At 44.5% G+C, this 16794-nt stretch overlaps 1 protein-coding gene across 1 annotated transcript in view; it reads left to right on the forward strand.

Moving 5' to 3' along the window:
• Positions 1-16794, forward strand: part of HSD17B4 (hydroxysteroid 17-beta dehydrogenase 4) — a 505871-nt gene that overhangs the window by 80166 nt on the left and 408911 nt on the right. Inside the window, exon 3 of the mRNA XM_069753449.1 lies at positions 10377-10484. Within this exon, the coding sequence (XP_069609550.1) occupies positions 10377-10484 (108 nt within the window). The remainder of the gene's footprint in view (positions 1-10376; positions 10485-16794) is intronic.

The following is a 16794-nucleotide window of genomic DNA, read 5'->3' on the forward strand; positions in this document are numbered from 1 at the left end:
ATAATAGAAGCAATGTAAGAACTCTTATGCATGTGTATTTTTTAAATGATACCCAGCCCCCCTACCTATTAAGTGATATTTTCTCTGGCATCAACCGGATATAACGTGTGTATGAAACACGGCAGCTCCGTACATTGTTGGTAGCCGTTGCCGCATATTGCGGTTTATCTCCCATCCGGCTATGTTGCCTGTTTGGGGTGGGAAGTTGCTTGTGGAAATACTTCTAAACTACGATATGGACGTGAGAGCCAAGTTCGCACTTATTTCTTGTTCATTAGAAGTAGCCGTACATCCCCTGCTCTCATATGGCTGCATAAATAGTCACGTTTTCAATTCCGAACTCCTCAGTCATTTGGTTGGTAAGGTGACTTGGCTGCCATGTTGATTGCCCCTCCTCTTGCTTTCACAGCATTAATAAATCTTTTAGTATAATCTTAATTATACACAAGCTAATTAGCTGATTTCATCTGTTCATTCAGATGTGCGGGGGAAGAACAGTCTGCGATAAACTATATTTTTCCTCCTTTGCATTCCTGTTGAGTTGTGTTTTTTACAGTGCTTATTTCTGAATCAGGATGAATAGTGTGAGAATATTTTTCAGAACAGATTTTATATCGTAATGATTGCTATAATATCACAAATAATATTAAATATTTTGCCAGCAGATTGTGAAATAAGTAGGGTCGCTTGTAGTGTGCTGATGATGAGTCTAGACACATTTTTACACAATAGAAAAAAAATAAAAATTACGAGACAGATGAGCGAGCGTGTTTGAGTGTTTGTTTTTTCTTTTAATGCAGTTTGTTTAGTGAATAGTTTGGTAACTAGAGCTGCCGATCTCATGTTGGCGTACAAATGTCCCATAGTATTTACTATCTAAGGAACGTTACATTCCAGCTCAGGAGCCAGAACTTTATACTCCCTGATAACCCGGGATGAGCGGACCTGCGGACGTTCGGGTTCTGGCACTCGACCCAAGTTTGGGCCAGGCAGCAGAAATGTACCCGAACTTGAACCAGAACTCGAACACCATTGAAAATAATGGGGACCCAAACTTTGGAGCCAGGATCTAATCTCTTTCTTTTGTCTCTGTCTTTCTTTTTGTTTCTATCTCTCTTTGTCCTGGTCTCTGTCTCTCTTTTTCTGTCTCTCTCTTTCACTTATTTTCTCTGTCTCTTTCTGTTTTAGGCTGCCGTCACACTAGCAGTATTTGGTCAGTATTTTACATCCGTATTCCTCAACCAAAACCAGGAGTGAGTGATAAATACAGAAGTGGTGCATATGTTTCTATTATACTTTTCCTCTATTTGTTCCACCCCTGGTTTTGGCTTACAAATACTGATGTAAAATGCTGACCAAATACTGCTAGTGTGACTGCAGCCTAAGACAGAAAGAGACAGAGAAAATAAGTGAAAGAGACCGAAAAAGAGAGACAGAGACCAGGACAAAGAGAGATAGAAACAAAAAGATTGTCTCTGTCTCTCTTTTTCTGTCTCTTTTTGTCTCTTTCGCTTTCTCTCTTTTTGTCTCTGTTTCTATATTGGTCTGTTTCTCTTTTTGTTTCGGTCTCTCTATTGGTCTGTCTCTCTTTTGGTCTGTCTCTCTTTTGGTCTGTCTCTCTTTTGGTCTGTCTCTCTTTTGGTCTGTCTCTCTTTTGGTCTGTCTCTCTTTTGGTCTGTCTCTCTTTTTGTCTCTGGTGCTCTCTTCCAGGAGAATTCCGTGTTCGGAGTTTTACATCGGACACTTAACTGTCCGGTACGAACCCTTGAGAGTTTGGGTTTTCTCATATATTCTGATAACATATTCTGACATATTCCATCTGGTGGACATTATTTTATTTTGCCACATAAAGGGAACCTGTCACCAGGAATAATGCTGGTATGCTGAATGCAGTGGGGAGAAAATGATCTTTATTCTCCCGCCAGCATTCGGTATTCAGTCATAGGGGCGGCGCTGGATCAGTCATCACTCGGTATATGCTGTGAGTATACAGAGCGGCTGCTGTGACCCTGACCCTGACGGACTCTCTGCATTAGGTCCGGCTGTCAGTCAGGGTCGGGGGTGCAGTTACAGCAGCCGCTCTGTATACTCTCAGCTAGCGATGACCGAACCAGCGCCGCCCCTATGACTGAATACCGAATGCTGGCGGGAGAATAAAGCTCATCCCACCCCCCCCCCCCCCCCCCCCGCATGCTCCATGTAGGTGCCGGGCAGCATAGTAACGCTGTTAACTTGCAGATTAACCCTATTTACACAGGATAACCGCATTATTCTTGGTGACAGGTTCCCTTTAATCACTTTCCCACCTCTATTAATCTATTTGTTAAAAAACAAGTAAATAAGCGTGCATGCACACACAAACACGATTTCTATCTATTTGGAAAAATTAATATACATACATACACATACATTTTCTATTAGGAGTGACCTAAAGCGATCATGCTCTATTATTAAATGTTCTGAATTCTTAGACCATAACCTAGACATGAGGGTAAAGCAAGGACAACATCTGCAAGCAGTCTGTATGTTCTCCCCATGTTTGCATTGGTTTCCTCCCACATCACAAAGACATACTGATAGGGAATCTAGATTGTGAGGCCCAATGGGGACAGTGATGTCTGTAAAGTGCTGCTTAATGTAATGGAGCTATATAAGAAAAGTATAACAACTACAACTAAACTACAACAACTCCTTCAGGCCATAAATAAAATGCATACCTAAACTATTTTGATCCATTTTTTAAATATTTTAAAAGAAATCTCTCACCAGGTTTTTGCTATCCCATCTGAGGGCAGCATAATGTAAGGGCAGAGACCCCGATTCCAGCAACGTGTCACTTACTGGGCTGCTTTGGCTTGATGTAGTTTTGATTAAAACTACCAATGCTCTGTATAACTCCGCCCACACCACTGATTGGTGGCTTTCTGTGCACACTGTGCATAGGCAGAGAGCTTCCAATCAGAGAAGGGGGCAGGGTTATACAGAGCTCATGACTTTGGAGGACTACATGGCAGCAGGTTTACTAGTCCTGTAGTGGTGATCTCCTGCTGATAAAACATGTTTGATCAAAATTACACAAAGCCGCCCAGTAAGTGGTATATTACTGGAATCGTGGTCTCTGTCTCTACATTACACTGCACTCAGATTAGGTGGCAAAAACTGGTGACAGATTCTGTTTACAACTCAACTTTATTGTATAAAAATGCAGAAAGACTGAGATGAACTGTCATCATAGGTAAAACATGTCGCTGGAATTTTAATGCGTGGAACTGCAAAGTAATTCACCTACATTGTAATAATGGTATTCCTATGTATACATTAAATGGAGTATAATATTACCCCTTTTATAAATCAGTTCTGAGTATGGGATTCAGTTTTGGACTCCTTGTTCTAAAAAGCATAATGGACACTAAAAGGGGTCAAGATGGGTAATTAAATTATTAAAGGGAAATGTTACAGCATTTTGGGATGCTGTATATAAGTCTCTAAGCCTCCCTGCAAAACGAAATACAGTGAGTACAAAAAGTATTCAGACCCCTTTACATTTCTCACACTTTGTTTCATTGCAGCCATTTGGTAAATTCAAAAAAGTTCATTTTTTTTTCTCATTAATGTACACTCAGCACCCCATCTTGACAGGAAAAAAAAGAAATGTAGTAATTTTGCAAATTTTAATAAAAAAGAAAAACTGAAAAATCACATGGTCATAAATGTTCAGACCCTTTGTTCAGACAGTCATATTTAAGTCACATGCTGTCCCTTTCCTTGTGATCCTCCTTGAGATGGTTCTACTTCGTTATTGGAGTCCAGCTGTGTTTAATCACACTGATAGGATTGATTTGGAAAGGCACACACCTGTCTGTACCTCACAGTGCATGTCAGACCAAATGAGAATCATGAGGTCAAAGGAACTGGCCAAGGAGCTCAGAGACAGAATTGTGGCAAGGCACAGATCTGGCCAAGCTTACAACAGAATTTCTGCAATGCTCAAGGTTCCTAAGAGCACGGTGGCCTCCATAATCCTTAAATGGAAGAAGTTTGGGACCACCAGAAGTCTTCCTAGGCCTGACAGTCCAGCCAAACTGAGCAAATGTGGGAGAAGAGCCTTGGTGAGAGAGGTAAAGAAGAACCCCAAGATCACTGTGGCTGAGCTCCAGAGATGCAGTAGGGAGATGGGAGAAAGTTCCACAGAGTCAACTATCACTGCAGCCCTCCACCAGTCGGGCCTTTACGGCAGAGTGGTCCGACAGAAGCCTCTTGTCAGTGCAAGACATATGAAAGCCTGTATAGGGTTTGCTAAAAAACACATGAAGGACTCCCAGACTGGGAAGTAAGATTCTCTGGTCTGACGAGACAGATAGACCTTTTTGGTGATAATTATAAGGTTTATTAGATGTTGGCCCGATTCAAACGCATCGGGTTTTCTAGAATATGTATGTATGTATGTATGTTTGTTGCGCTGTCAGTGGTGTTTAAATCCCGCACTAATATCGCTGATTGGTCGCGGACAATGATGATTCCAGAATTCGCGGCAGACTGTGCCCGTCGCTGATTGGTCGACGGGCCACTGAATATGCATGTCCCCGTAGTATATGGACAATGATGATTCCAGAATTCGCGGCAGACTGTGCCCGTCTCTGATTGGTCGAGGCAACCTTTATGACATCATCGTCGCCATGGCAACCATTATGACATCTACGTCGATACTGTGCCCGTCGCTGATTGGTCGAGGCGAATTCGCGGCAGACTGTGCCCGTCGCTGATTGGTCAAGGCAACCTTTATGACATCATCGTCGCTGTGCCCGTCGCTGATTGGTCTAGGCCTGGTGGCCTCGACCAATCAGAGACGCGGGATTTCCAGGACAGACAGACAGACAGACGGAAAAACCCTTAGACAATTATATATATAGACTAGATTGTGGCCCGATTCTAACGCATCGGGTATTCTAGAATATGCATGTCCCCGTAGTATACGGACAATGATGATTCCAGAATTCGCGGCAGATTGTGCCCGTCGCTGATTGGTCGAGGCAACCTTTATGATATCATCGTCGCCATGGCAACCATTATGACATCTACTTCGATACTGTGCCCGTCGCTGAATCAGAAACGTGGGATGTCTACGTCCTTTATGACATCATCGTCGCTGTGCCAATCAGAGGCGCATGATTTCTACATCGATACCGTGCCCGTCACTGATTGGTCGAGGCCTGGCGGCCAATCAGACGTGGGATTTCCAGGACAGACAGACACAGACAGACAGACGGAAAAACCCTTAGACAATTATATATATAGACTAGAACCCGTTCTACGCCCGGCATTTATATTGGTATATGGTCTCCATCCTGGTATGTGCTGCTCCATCCTGCGTCCCCATCCTGTCATGTGCTGCTCCATCCTGCGCCCCCATCCTGTCATGTGCTGCTCCATCCTGCATCCCCATCCTGTCATGTGCTGCTCCCATCCTGCGCCCCCGTTCTGTCATGTGCTGCTCCCATCCTGCGCCCCCGTTCTGTCATGTGCTGCTCCCATCCTGCGCCCCCGTTCTGTCATGTGCTGCTGCCATCCTGCGCCCGTTCTGTCATGTGCTGCTGCCATCCTGCGCCCGTTCTGTCATGTGCTGCTGCCATCCTGCGCCCGTTCTGTCATGTGCTGCTGCCATCCTGCGCCCGTTCTGTCATGTGCTGCTGCCATCCTGCGCCCGTTCTGTCATGTGCTGCTCCCATCCTGCGCCACCATTGTATTATATGCCCCCCATAAGACGCTCCAGTGTGTATGCCCCCGTATGCTGCTGCCATATAAAAAAAAAAAAAAAAAAAAAACCATACTCCCCTATCGTCCGGCTCCACTGCAGGTGTGTCTTCAAGAAAATGGCGCCGGAAAGCGGCGCCTGCGCAGTCCGCGCTTTCCGGCGCCATTTTCTTGAAGACACACTCCGGCTCATCTGCCTGTGACTGGTAAGTCAGAGGGCGGCGCCGGCGCGCATTAAGCGCGTCATCGCGCCCTCTGAACTGTCACAGCAGAGGAGCCGGGAGACGGAGCCGCACGCAGCGCTGGAACGGGGAAAGGTGAATATACTTACCCTCCTGGCGGTCCCTGACTCTGCGGTGGAGATCGCGGTATGCGTTCAATGCTTACGCATACCGTGATCTCCTGGGAGCGTCACTCTGTGGGGGCTTCGGACAGAGTGACGCTCCCAGCGTTATATTATAGATGTGTGGAGAAAACCAGGCACTGCTCATCAACTGCCCAATACAATCCCAACAGTGAAACATGGTGGTGGCAGCATCATGCTGTGGGGGTGTTTTTCAGCTACAGAGACAGAGGACGACTGGTTGTCATTGAAGGAAACATGAATGCAGACAAGTTCAGAGATATCCTGGATGAAAACCTCTTCCAGAGTGCTCTGGACCTTAGACTTGGCTGAAGGTTCACATTCCAACAAGACAATGACCCCAAGCACAAAGCTGAAATAAAAAAGGAGTGGCTTCAGAACAATTCTGTGACCATTCTTGACTGGCCCCGCCAGAGCCCTGACCTAAACCCAACTGAGCATCTCTGGAAAAACCTGAAAATGGCTGTCCACCAATGTTTACCATCCAACCTGATAGAACTGGAGAGGATCTGCAAGTAAGAATGGCAGAGGATCCCCAAATCCAGGTGTGAAAAACTTGTTGCATCATTCCCAAGAAGTCTCATGGCTGTACTAGCTCAAAAGGTGCTTCTACTCAATACTGAGCAAAGGATCTGAATACTTTTGACCATGTGATATCTGTCTTTTTTTTTTAAATAAATCTTGAAAAACTTCTACATTTCTGTTTTTTTATTTTTCAGTTCAGATGAGGTGCAGAGTGTACATTAATGAGAAAAAAATGAACTTTTTTGAAATTACCAAATAGCTGCAATTAAACAGAGTGAAAAATTTAAAGGGGTCTGAATATTTTCCGTACTTACTGTAAAAAACAAAAACAAAAAACCCCCACCTTTTATTATACTCGTCTATGGGGCTGTCCGATCCCGACTCTGGTCATGGTTCGGCGCCTCCTATCTTCTTACGATGCTGTTCTGCTTTTCTGCTTCTTGTGGATGGCTCGCCCCGTGTCATCCACACAGTGTTCCCCCATCGCACTCTTGTTCAGGCGGACTTCTCTCTGTCCTGCGCCAGAGTGCGATGGGGGAACACTGTGTGGATGTCATACGATGCGTCTTCCACATAAACCAATAAGAAAGGAGGCGCCAGACAAAGACCAGCAACAACCATCGGACCAGACCACCCTGTCGGTGAATATTTTTTTTTTGTTTTGCAGTGCGGCTTGGAGACTTAGTTAGGTCCATATATATTTGGACAGAGACAACATTTTTCTAATTTTGGTTATAGACATTACCACAATAAATTTTAAACAAAACAAACAATTCAGATGCAGTTGAAGTTCAGACTTTCAGCTTTCATTTGAGGGTATCCACATTAAAAATGGATGAAGGGTTTAGGAGTTTCAGCTCTTTAACATGTGCCACCCTGTTTTTAAAGGGACCAAAAGTAATTGGACAATTGACTCCAAGGCTATTTCATGAACAGGTGTGAGCAATCCCTTCATTATGTCATTCTCAATTAAGGAGATAAAAGGCCTGGAGTTGATTTGAGGTATGGTGCTTTCATTTGGAAGGTTTTGCTGTGAAGTAAACATGCGGTCAAACGAGCTCTCCATGCATGTAAAAACAAACCATACTTTAGCAGCGAAAACAGAAAAAACCCATCCGAGAAATTGCTACGATATTAGGAGTGGCAAAATCTACAGTTTGGTACATCCGGAGAAAGAAAGCACTGGTGAACTCATCAATGCAAAAAGACCTGGGTGCCCACGGAAGACAACGGTGGTGGATGATCACAGAATAATCTCCATGGTGAAGAGAAACCCGATCACAATAGCCAACCAAGTGACCAACACTCTCCAGGAGGTCGGCGTATCAATATCCAAATCTACCATAATGAGAAGACTGCATGAAAGTAAATACAGAGGGTTCACTGCACGGTGCAAGCCACTCATAAGCATCAAGAATAAGAAGGTTAGACTGGACTTTGCTGAAAAAATCTAAAAAAGCCAGCACAGTTCTGGAAGGACACTCTTTGGACAGATGAAACCAACATCAAATTCTACCAGATTGATGGAAAGAGAAAAGTATGGCGAAGGCGTGGTACAGCTCATAATCCAAAGCATACCACATCATCTGTAAACCCGGCGGAGGCAGTGTGATGGCTTGGGCATGCATGGCTGCCAGTGGCACTGGGTCACTAGTGTCTATTGATGATGTGACACAGGACAGAAGCAGCTGAATGAATTCTGAGGGATTCAGAGCCATACTGTGTGCTCAGATCCAGCCAAATGCAGCCAAACTGATTGTCCATCTGTAGTATGAAACCACGACCAATGACCCAAAACATAAAGCCAAAGCAACACAGGAGATTATTAAAGAAAAGAAGTGGAATATTCTTGAATGGCCAAGTCAGTCACCTGATCTCAACCCAAGTGAGCATGCATTTCACTTGTTAAAGACTAAACTTCAGACAGAAAGGCGCACAAACAAACAGCAACTGAAAACCACCGCAGTGAAGGCCTGGCAGAGCATCAAAAAGGAGGAAAAACAGCGTCTGGTGATGTCCATGAGTTCAAGACTTCAGGCAGTCATTGCCAACAAAGGGTTTTCAACCAAGTACTAAAAATGAACATTTTATTTTAAATTATTGAATTTGTCTAATTACTTTTGGTCCCTTTTAAAAACAGGGTGGCACATGTTAAGGAGCTGAAACTCCTAAGCCCTTCATCCAATTTTAATGTGGATACCCTCAAATGAAAGCTGAAAGTCTGAACTTCAACTGCATCTGAAATGTTTTGTTTAAAATTCATTGTGGTAATATCAAACCAAAATTAGAAAACTGTTGTCTCTGTCCAAATATATATGAACCTAACTGTATGTACAGCATTCCAGAATGCCGAGAGGTGGTGACTGTAGGTTATATGGGAAAAACCTGCTGACAGTTTCCTTTTCAGGAGCGAAGAGGTCCACTGTTCTTATCACTCATAAAAGAGGCTTTTATTTCCCCACCAGCTGATCTCATACAGATATCTCTGTGTGTGGTCCATGCATTGTGTAAATATGTGTGGCAGCTAAATAGAAAAGGGTTCTTCACAGTAAGAGCAGTCAAACTGTGGCATGCCGACCACAGGAGGTAGTAATGGCCAACACTATAACAGCTTTTAAACATAGAACATTGCGGGTTATAGTAAATTTAGTGACAAAATGTAAAATTGGTGGAGAAAGGTTGAACTTGATGGACTTAAATTTTTTTTCTTCCAACCTATGTAATTTATTCCTTTAAAAAGTACCAGAGGACATACATTAATTGCTAAGGAAGGGCACTATAGACCTCTATATAGGGAAAATATACGTATTTGGTCTCCTCCGTTTTAAAAACTAGAGCAGAAAACTGTTTTGAAGCTGCTCTTTCATTGGATTTCCCTTGCCCCGTGTGAAGTAAGTGGGATGCTAGCCCTCGCAGATGTATTTTGGAATAAATCACCTTCTGAAAACGGAATCTCTCTCGGGAGGATTTTGTTTTCGAATCTGAGGACAGCATAATGTTTGGACAGAAAGCCAGATTTTAGTGATGTCTTACTTACTGGACTGCTTGCTGCAGTTTTGATGATGAAATCCCTGTTTTCTCTGCTGTATATGTAGCTGTACTATAAATGCTGACCCTTATATTATCCCCCCCACATCCCTGATTGGCTGCCTGTTAACAATATGCAGTCTACACAGGAAGTTACCAATCAGTAGTCGGGGGCGGGGTTACACTGATTAGCTGGACTTCCTAGCACAGGACACCTAGTCCTCTAGTGGTAATCTCCTACTGATAAAACAGTGATTGTATCTGCTGAGCAAGTGACACATTCCAGGAGTCAGGGTCTCTGCCCCTACATCATTCTGCTCTCATATTAAATAGCAAAAACCTGGCTGTGCCTGTATGGGCCCCTACATATGGCCTAATCCTGCGTGGCTCTAGCTAGTCTTTATTGTGTAATACCTCCATACAGAACACAATCGAAAATGACATTGTATTAATGCGGAATCCTGGCTGGTGTATGAATCTTGCCTCCGTGACCTTATTCGGGGGTCTCGTACATACATTTCTCTGCTTTCTCTTGTTTGCCTTCATTATTTTGCAGTTCTTACTGTCATGTATTTCTACAGCTTGTGCGTTCTCGGCCTTCTCTTCTGTATCTAGACACTTTCAGATGTTTTTCTCCTATTATATCTTGAATTCAGTCTGTGTTTTTGTATACATTAATATAACACTGGTTTTCCTAATGATTCTGCAGTAAATGATCTGGGAGGCGACATTAAAGGCGATGGAAAAAGTTCATCAGCTGCCGACAAGGTTGTCGAAGAAATCCGAGCGAAAGGCGGGAAAGCAGTGGCTAATTACGGTAAGAACTGTGTGTCCTCACATCTAAGACATGTAAGGGGGCACTTAGTCACTGTAGCACTTCCCAATTATATCTCATTGTTATAAATCTTACTATGAGCCGTCAGCGCCTGGTAAATCCGCAGTTCTGTTTACACAGGATAAGGCCGGTATTTGCAGGCCCTCAAGATTAAAGTATTACTTTTGTGTAGAATTGATTTGACAAAAACCTAAGCATGTTCAAGGATATATAGGCTTTATTGTGGGAGAACTCTTCACGTCTATTATGATTTAAAGGAACCCAAGCCTGGATCCATGCTGCCTAAACCTCGATCGCATGAATCACACTGGCTCCATTATTGCAGCCATGTAGGTTTTACTCCGGATCATTCCATCTTTTCAGAGTAAATATACTGTGAAAATCCTGCCGGAGAATATAGGGAGAAACCGGAGTAATCCAAGGCCAGTCCCCGGCGAGTTCTCCCCACCATAGGCCCCAGCCTTTGCAAAGCCACGCGGTGACCATGAATCTCGGATGTCTAGTCCAAGTATATTTTTCCTTTAGGCTATGTGCACACGTTCAGGAATTCATGCAGAAAATTCCTGTTGAAATCCGGACATTTCCGCCAGATTTCCACATGAAATTCCCATGCGTTTTTTTGCGTGTTTTTTGTGCGGTTTTGATGCGTTTTTTTGCGCGTTTTTTCCCCAGACATTTCCCAATGCATTAGACAGTGGGAAATCCGCGAAAAAAACGCAAAATTAATGAACAGGTTCATTATTTTTCCATAATGCGTTTTTCATGCGAAAAAACGCACATCATGTGCACAGAAATTGCGGATTCCATTATAAATGATGGGATGCTTAATGTATGCAGATTATTTGCGGTTTTATAGCGCTTTTATAGCGCAAAAACGCTAAAAAAAAGCAAATAATCTGCAACGTGTGCACATAGCCTAAAATGCCACGTCGTTTCAGAGTAAAGCATATAACTATTGCAATATCGTAGTCGTTGCACTTCATGCAGCTCTTAGGTCCTGCAGCATAAATGTATTAAAATATATATATATATATATATATATATATATATATATATATATATATATATATATATATATATATATATATATATATATATTTTTTTTTTTGTTTTACTAATTTCATTATATATTTTTTTTGCAGAGAACAAATAAATCCTTGCAAAGTGTGCAATAAGTGCACTAAAATCCACCGATTGAGGTTCATTTTTGCTTCTGCTACACCACAGCATCATGCAAGTGAATCTTGTGACCCACAAGGAACTGCAACCAGCAAGTTTTAAAAAAACAGATTTGGTTGAGTTTTTGAGACTTGCATGCCGCAGTCTATCTTGTGGGTCGCAGTGTGCCCATATTCATTTTCATTTTGCTGAATGTAGCAGCGACGTATTCACTGGGGAAAATAAGTATTTGATAGACTGCCACTTTCTACAAAGAATGGAGAGATCTGTTATTTTTATCGTAGGTGCACTTCAACTGAGAGACAGAATCTTAAAAAAATAAATAAAATACAGAAAATAACATTGCATGATTTTTTTTTTTACATAATTACCGTAATTTGCATTTTACTGAATTAAATACATATTTGAAATGGTAGAAAAACAGAACTTAATATTTTAGTACAGAAATCCTTGTTTGCTATTACAGAGGTCAGATGTTTTCTGTAGTTCTTGACCAAGTTTGCTCACACTGCAGCAGGGATTTTGGCCCACTCCTCCATATACTGTAGATCTTCTCCAGATCTTTCAGGTTTCAGAGCTGCCGCTGGCAACATTGAGTTTCAGCTCCCTCCAAAGATTTTTTTATAGGGTTCAACTCTGGAAACTGGCTAAGCCACTGCTGAACATAGAAATGCTTCTTATTGAGCCACTCCTTAGTTGCCCTGGCTGTATTTCGGGTCATTGTCATGCTGGAAGATCTAGCCATGACCTATCTTCAGTGCTCTTACTGAGGAAAGGAGGTTGTTGGTCAAAATCTTGTGATACATGATCCATCCTCCCTTCAATACAATGCAGTCATCCTGTGCCCTTTGCAGAAAAGCACGCCCAAAGTTTGAGGTTTCCCCCACTATGCTTTATGGTTGGGACTGTGTTCTTTGGGTTATCCTTCATTCTTCATACAGAGTGAGTGGAGTTGATGCAAAAAAGTTCTATTTTTGTCTCCTGTGACCACATTACCTTCGGTCATTGACAACTTTTAACCCCTTACTGACATCGGGCGTAATAGTATGCTGATGTTGGTATCCCTCCCTTTCTCCCTTTGATGTGAGCTGCGGTGGTGTGTCCACATCTTTCCCGGGACTTGTCAACTGTTTTGAACAGCTGACATGTGCCCACAATGGCCACGGGTGGAATCGCTATCTATCCGCGGCTGTTAACTAGTTAAATACCGCTGTCAAACGCTGACAACAGCATTTAAATGGTGCTTCCGGCAATCGCGCCAGAAATACGCACGCTGTTGACCCGCGTCACGGGATCGCGGGTCACCGGTGTGTCGGCATGACTACCCGAGATCTCCTGAAGACCTCTATGGTTGTCACTGCCAGATTGCTGTGAGCGGCACCCTGTGGTCGACGCTCATAGCAAGTCAGCAATTCTAATTCATAGAGGCGATCTGACCGTTGGCTCTATGTAGCAGAGCCGATCGAGTTGTGCCAGCTTCTATTGAAACATGGCAAAAGTAAAAAAAATTTTTAAAAAAAATAAAATTGTTTAAAAATATAATAAAAAAATGTCATTCATACCCCTTTTGCCCCATTCAAAATAAATCAATAAAAATAAAATCAAACCTACATATATTTGGTATCGCCGGGTTCAGAATCGCCCTATCAATAAAAAAAAAGGATTAACCTGATCGCTATTTGACGTAGCAAGAAAAAAGTCAAAACGGCAAAATTACATTTTATTCAGTCGCCATGACAGCACAACGAGAGAGGGGATCCGCCCTTCAGGGACAGGAAACCTCAGACATAAAAAGGGCGGCACCTCACTCCCCCGCCAGTTGGTTTCCTGTCCCTGACAGTGGAACCTCTTCAGGCAGACCTTTTTTGAAGAAGGTTGAAGAAAGAAGTCTTCCCACTCCTGACAGGCCGGATCAGGTAGCGGGGGTCCCCTGCCTCGGCCTAGTCAGGAGGCCGGTAGCACCACACGGCAGGGGGACTGTTAGTGTCGGTGAGAGCAGGAGGAAGCAACCCCAAGGGGTTAGCTTCTAGGTGTCACATTACCTTGTGAGTATACGCCGCCGTGTCTACGTGGCCTCTGGGGTCTGTCCACTCCTGCCTTGGTGGTCCGTCTTGGCCGGAGGACGCTGCCGTCCTCTGTTCGGCGCGTCTGCCCTCGGCGCCGCAGCTGTGACCGGAAGGGGCGTGTCCGGATGACGCAGCGAGCGGCGCCGGGCGGTGGCGCGGCCGCGCACGCGCGGTAGCGTTCTTTCGCCGGCTAATGGCGGCGCCCAGGGGCAGGGGGAGGATACTGGCCGCAGGGAGTTCGGCGCTCAGCGTGGGGCACGGCGTGCAGTGGCCAGAGCCTATCGGTAGTTAATACCGATCGTTGACACCTGGAGGAAGCCCTGCTGACCCCCATCCGGGGGTGGTACCCAGGGGGAGGTATTTAAGAGCCGCACAGATGCCCATCCTGGTTCCTGTCCATTTCCTAATGGAGTCACCGGAGGGAACTCCGCAGCTGTGCGGTGAACAGCAGCAGCCTTTGGAGCAGCCACAAACAGGAAAGTCTCAGAGAAGCTCCCAGCGGCGTTCCAGTGGCAGTAGTCGTGCTGGTGGAGCTAAAGCTGCTCAGAGGTCCACCAAATCCTCGGGCCGTAGGAATTCTCCGGCCAAAGAGGACCCCCCGATCACGGTACCGTTTACTTCAAGGATGGGTAAGTGAGCTACGTGAAAGTACGCTTTCTGATTGGTGTCCCTCCTTGTATTCCCTCTCTCCTTATTTAGGGGAAAAAATGTGCTTCCAAAGCTAAACATAGGGAGTGTGCCGTTTGTACAGAGCCTCTCCCAGATGGGCATAAAAAGAAGCTGTGCAGATCCTGCATACAGCACTTAATCGAAGAGGAGGCCCCTGACCTGACGTCTACCCTTAGGGACATGGTCAGACAGGAGATCAGGGACTCCTTAAAATCCAGTTCTCATAAGAAACAATCTAAGAAGAGAATACTAGGTTCATCCCCTGTATCAGAGATGGATTCCGATAGTGTGAGCTCGGATTCTCATCCATCATCTTCATCATCAGAGGACGTAGAGTCTAGCCGAACATGTCTATCATTAGATAGGATTAATCATCTGGTGAAAGCTGTCAACAACACCATGGGGATTGAAGAGACTCAGCCAGAATGCTCCATTCAGGACATTATGTTCAGGGGCATAGACCGTAAATCCCGAAGGGTTTTTCCTGTGGTGGAGAAAATCAAGTCTCTGATTATGAAGGAGTGGAAGAAGCCCGAAAGAAAGGGGTCACTTCCGCCAGCATTTAAGAGAAGATACCCGTTCGAGGAAGAAGCTTCAGCTTCTTGGGACAAAGTCCCGAAGTTAGACGCAGCAGTGGCCAAAGCATTCAAAAACTCTTCTCTTCCATTTGAAGATTTAGGTAACTTAAAGGACCCGCTCGATAGAAAGGCTGATGTGTTCCGTAAAGGAGCTTGGGAGACTTCTGCGGGATCCCTGAGACCGGCAGTGGCGGCTACTTGCACAGCTCGGTCCTTGATGGTGTGGCTAGGCCACCTGGAAGATCAACTTAAGGATAAAGTTCCTAGAAGTGAAATCCTATCATCTATGCCCATGATCCAAGATGCTGCAGCCTTCCTTTCGGATGCATCAGCGGATTCGGTCAGGCTGGCCGCAAGATCCTCAGCCTTATCCAACGCAGCCCGCAGAGCACTTTGGATTAAATGTTGGCCAGGTGATTTACAAGCTAGGTCAAGGCTATGCGGCATCCCCTGTGAAGGAGTTCATCTGTTCGGTCCGGTACTTGATGAGCTGCTTGAGAAGGCGGGCGACTCTAAGAAGCGGTTCCCTCTATTAAGAAAACCTTTTTATAGGCGTGACTACAGCAGGGGATGGTCTTATCGCCGCAGATCTGATAGAGAACCAAATAGAGATTCATCCAGATATTACGGCAGCAGCAGAAGAAGAGGTAGGGGGTATATGTTTAACACCCCTCGGGACTCGAAGAAAACTCAATGACTAGCGGTCCAGGTGGGCGGTAGGCTTTTAGCTTTCTACCCAGCCTGGTTGAGGATCACCAACAGTCCATGGATACTCAGTATCATTAAAGAGGGATTAAAGTTCCAGTTTCATCAGATCCCTCAGGACAAATTTAAACTAACTTCTATCTGTTCTTCTCCTGCAGAACAGTTGGCGTTGGAGTCAGAAGTTCAGGATCTCAGACAAAAGGGGGTTCTTATTCGGGTACCCACGGAAGAGCGAGGTAGGGGGTTCTATTCCCCGTTATTCTTGGTAAAGAAGCCAGATGGGTCATACCGTACCATTATTAATCTGAGAGGCCTGAATGAATTCTTGCTAATCCCATCCTTCAAAATGGAATCTGTGAAAACGGCAATAAAGCTTCTTTTTCACGAGTGCTTCATGGTGGTCTTAGATCTAAAAGACGCCTATTACCATGTTCCGATACATGCAGATCACCAGCGTTTTCTCAGGGTGGCGATTTCTCTTGCCGGCACAGTGGAGCACTTCCAATATCAGGCACTCCCCTTTGGTGTTGCAGTCGCACCCCGGGTCTTTACTAAGGTTATGGTAGAGGTTATGGCACACCTTCATGAGCAAAACATACTGATAATTCCTTACTTGGATGACTTACTGATCGTGGGGCATTCAAAGTTACACTGTAAAGAGCAGTTAGAGAAAGTGATGGTAGCACTTCGTAACTTAGGTTGGATTGTCAATCTTAAAAAATCGCGTCTTCAACCCTCCACATCACAGCAGTTTTTGGGTCTTATTGTAGATTCAGCTCAGCAGGAATGTCGCCTGCCAGACTCAAAAGTTGATGCTATCCACCGGCTGACCTCTAGAGCAATTAAAAATCCCGTAGTCTCCTTAAGAAGTGCTATGTCTCTTTTGGGGTCACTTACTTCTTGTTTTCCGGCGGTGATGTGGGCACAGTTTCACTCTAGGTCTCTTCAGTGGGATGTTCTACGTAATTTTCGGCGACTAGGCGCCAACCTAGATAAGAAATTCACTCTATCCGTAGAGGCCACGGTTTCACTAAGGTGGTGGACGCACATCCCTAATCTGCGTAAAGGGGTACCTTGGACATATCATATATCACG

This window comes from Ranitomeya imitator, chromosome 1, assembly GCF_032444005.1.
Source record: "Ranitomeya imitator isolate aRanImi1 chromosome 1, aRanImi1.pri, whole genome shotgun sequence".
Classification (NCBI taxonomy): Eukaryota; Metazoa; Chordata; class Amphibia; order Anura; family Dendrobatidae; genus Ranitomeya; species Ranitomeya imitator.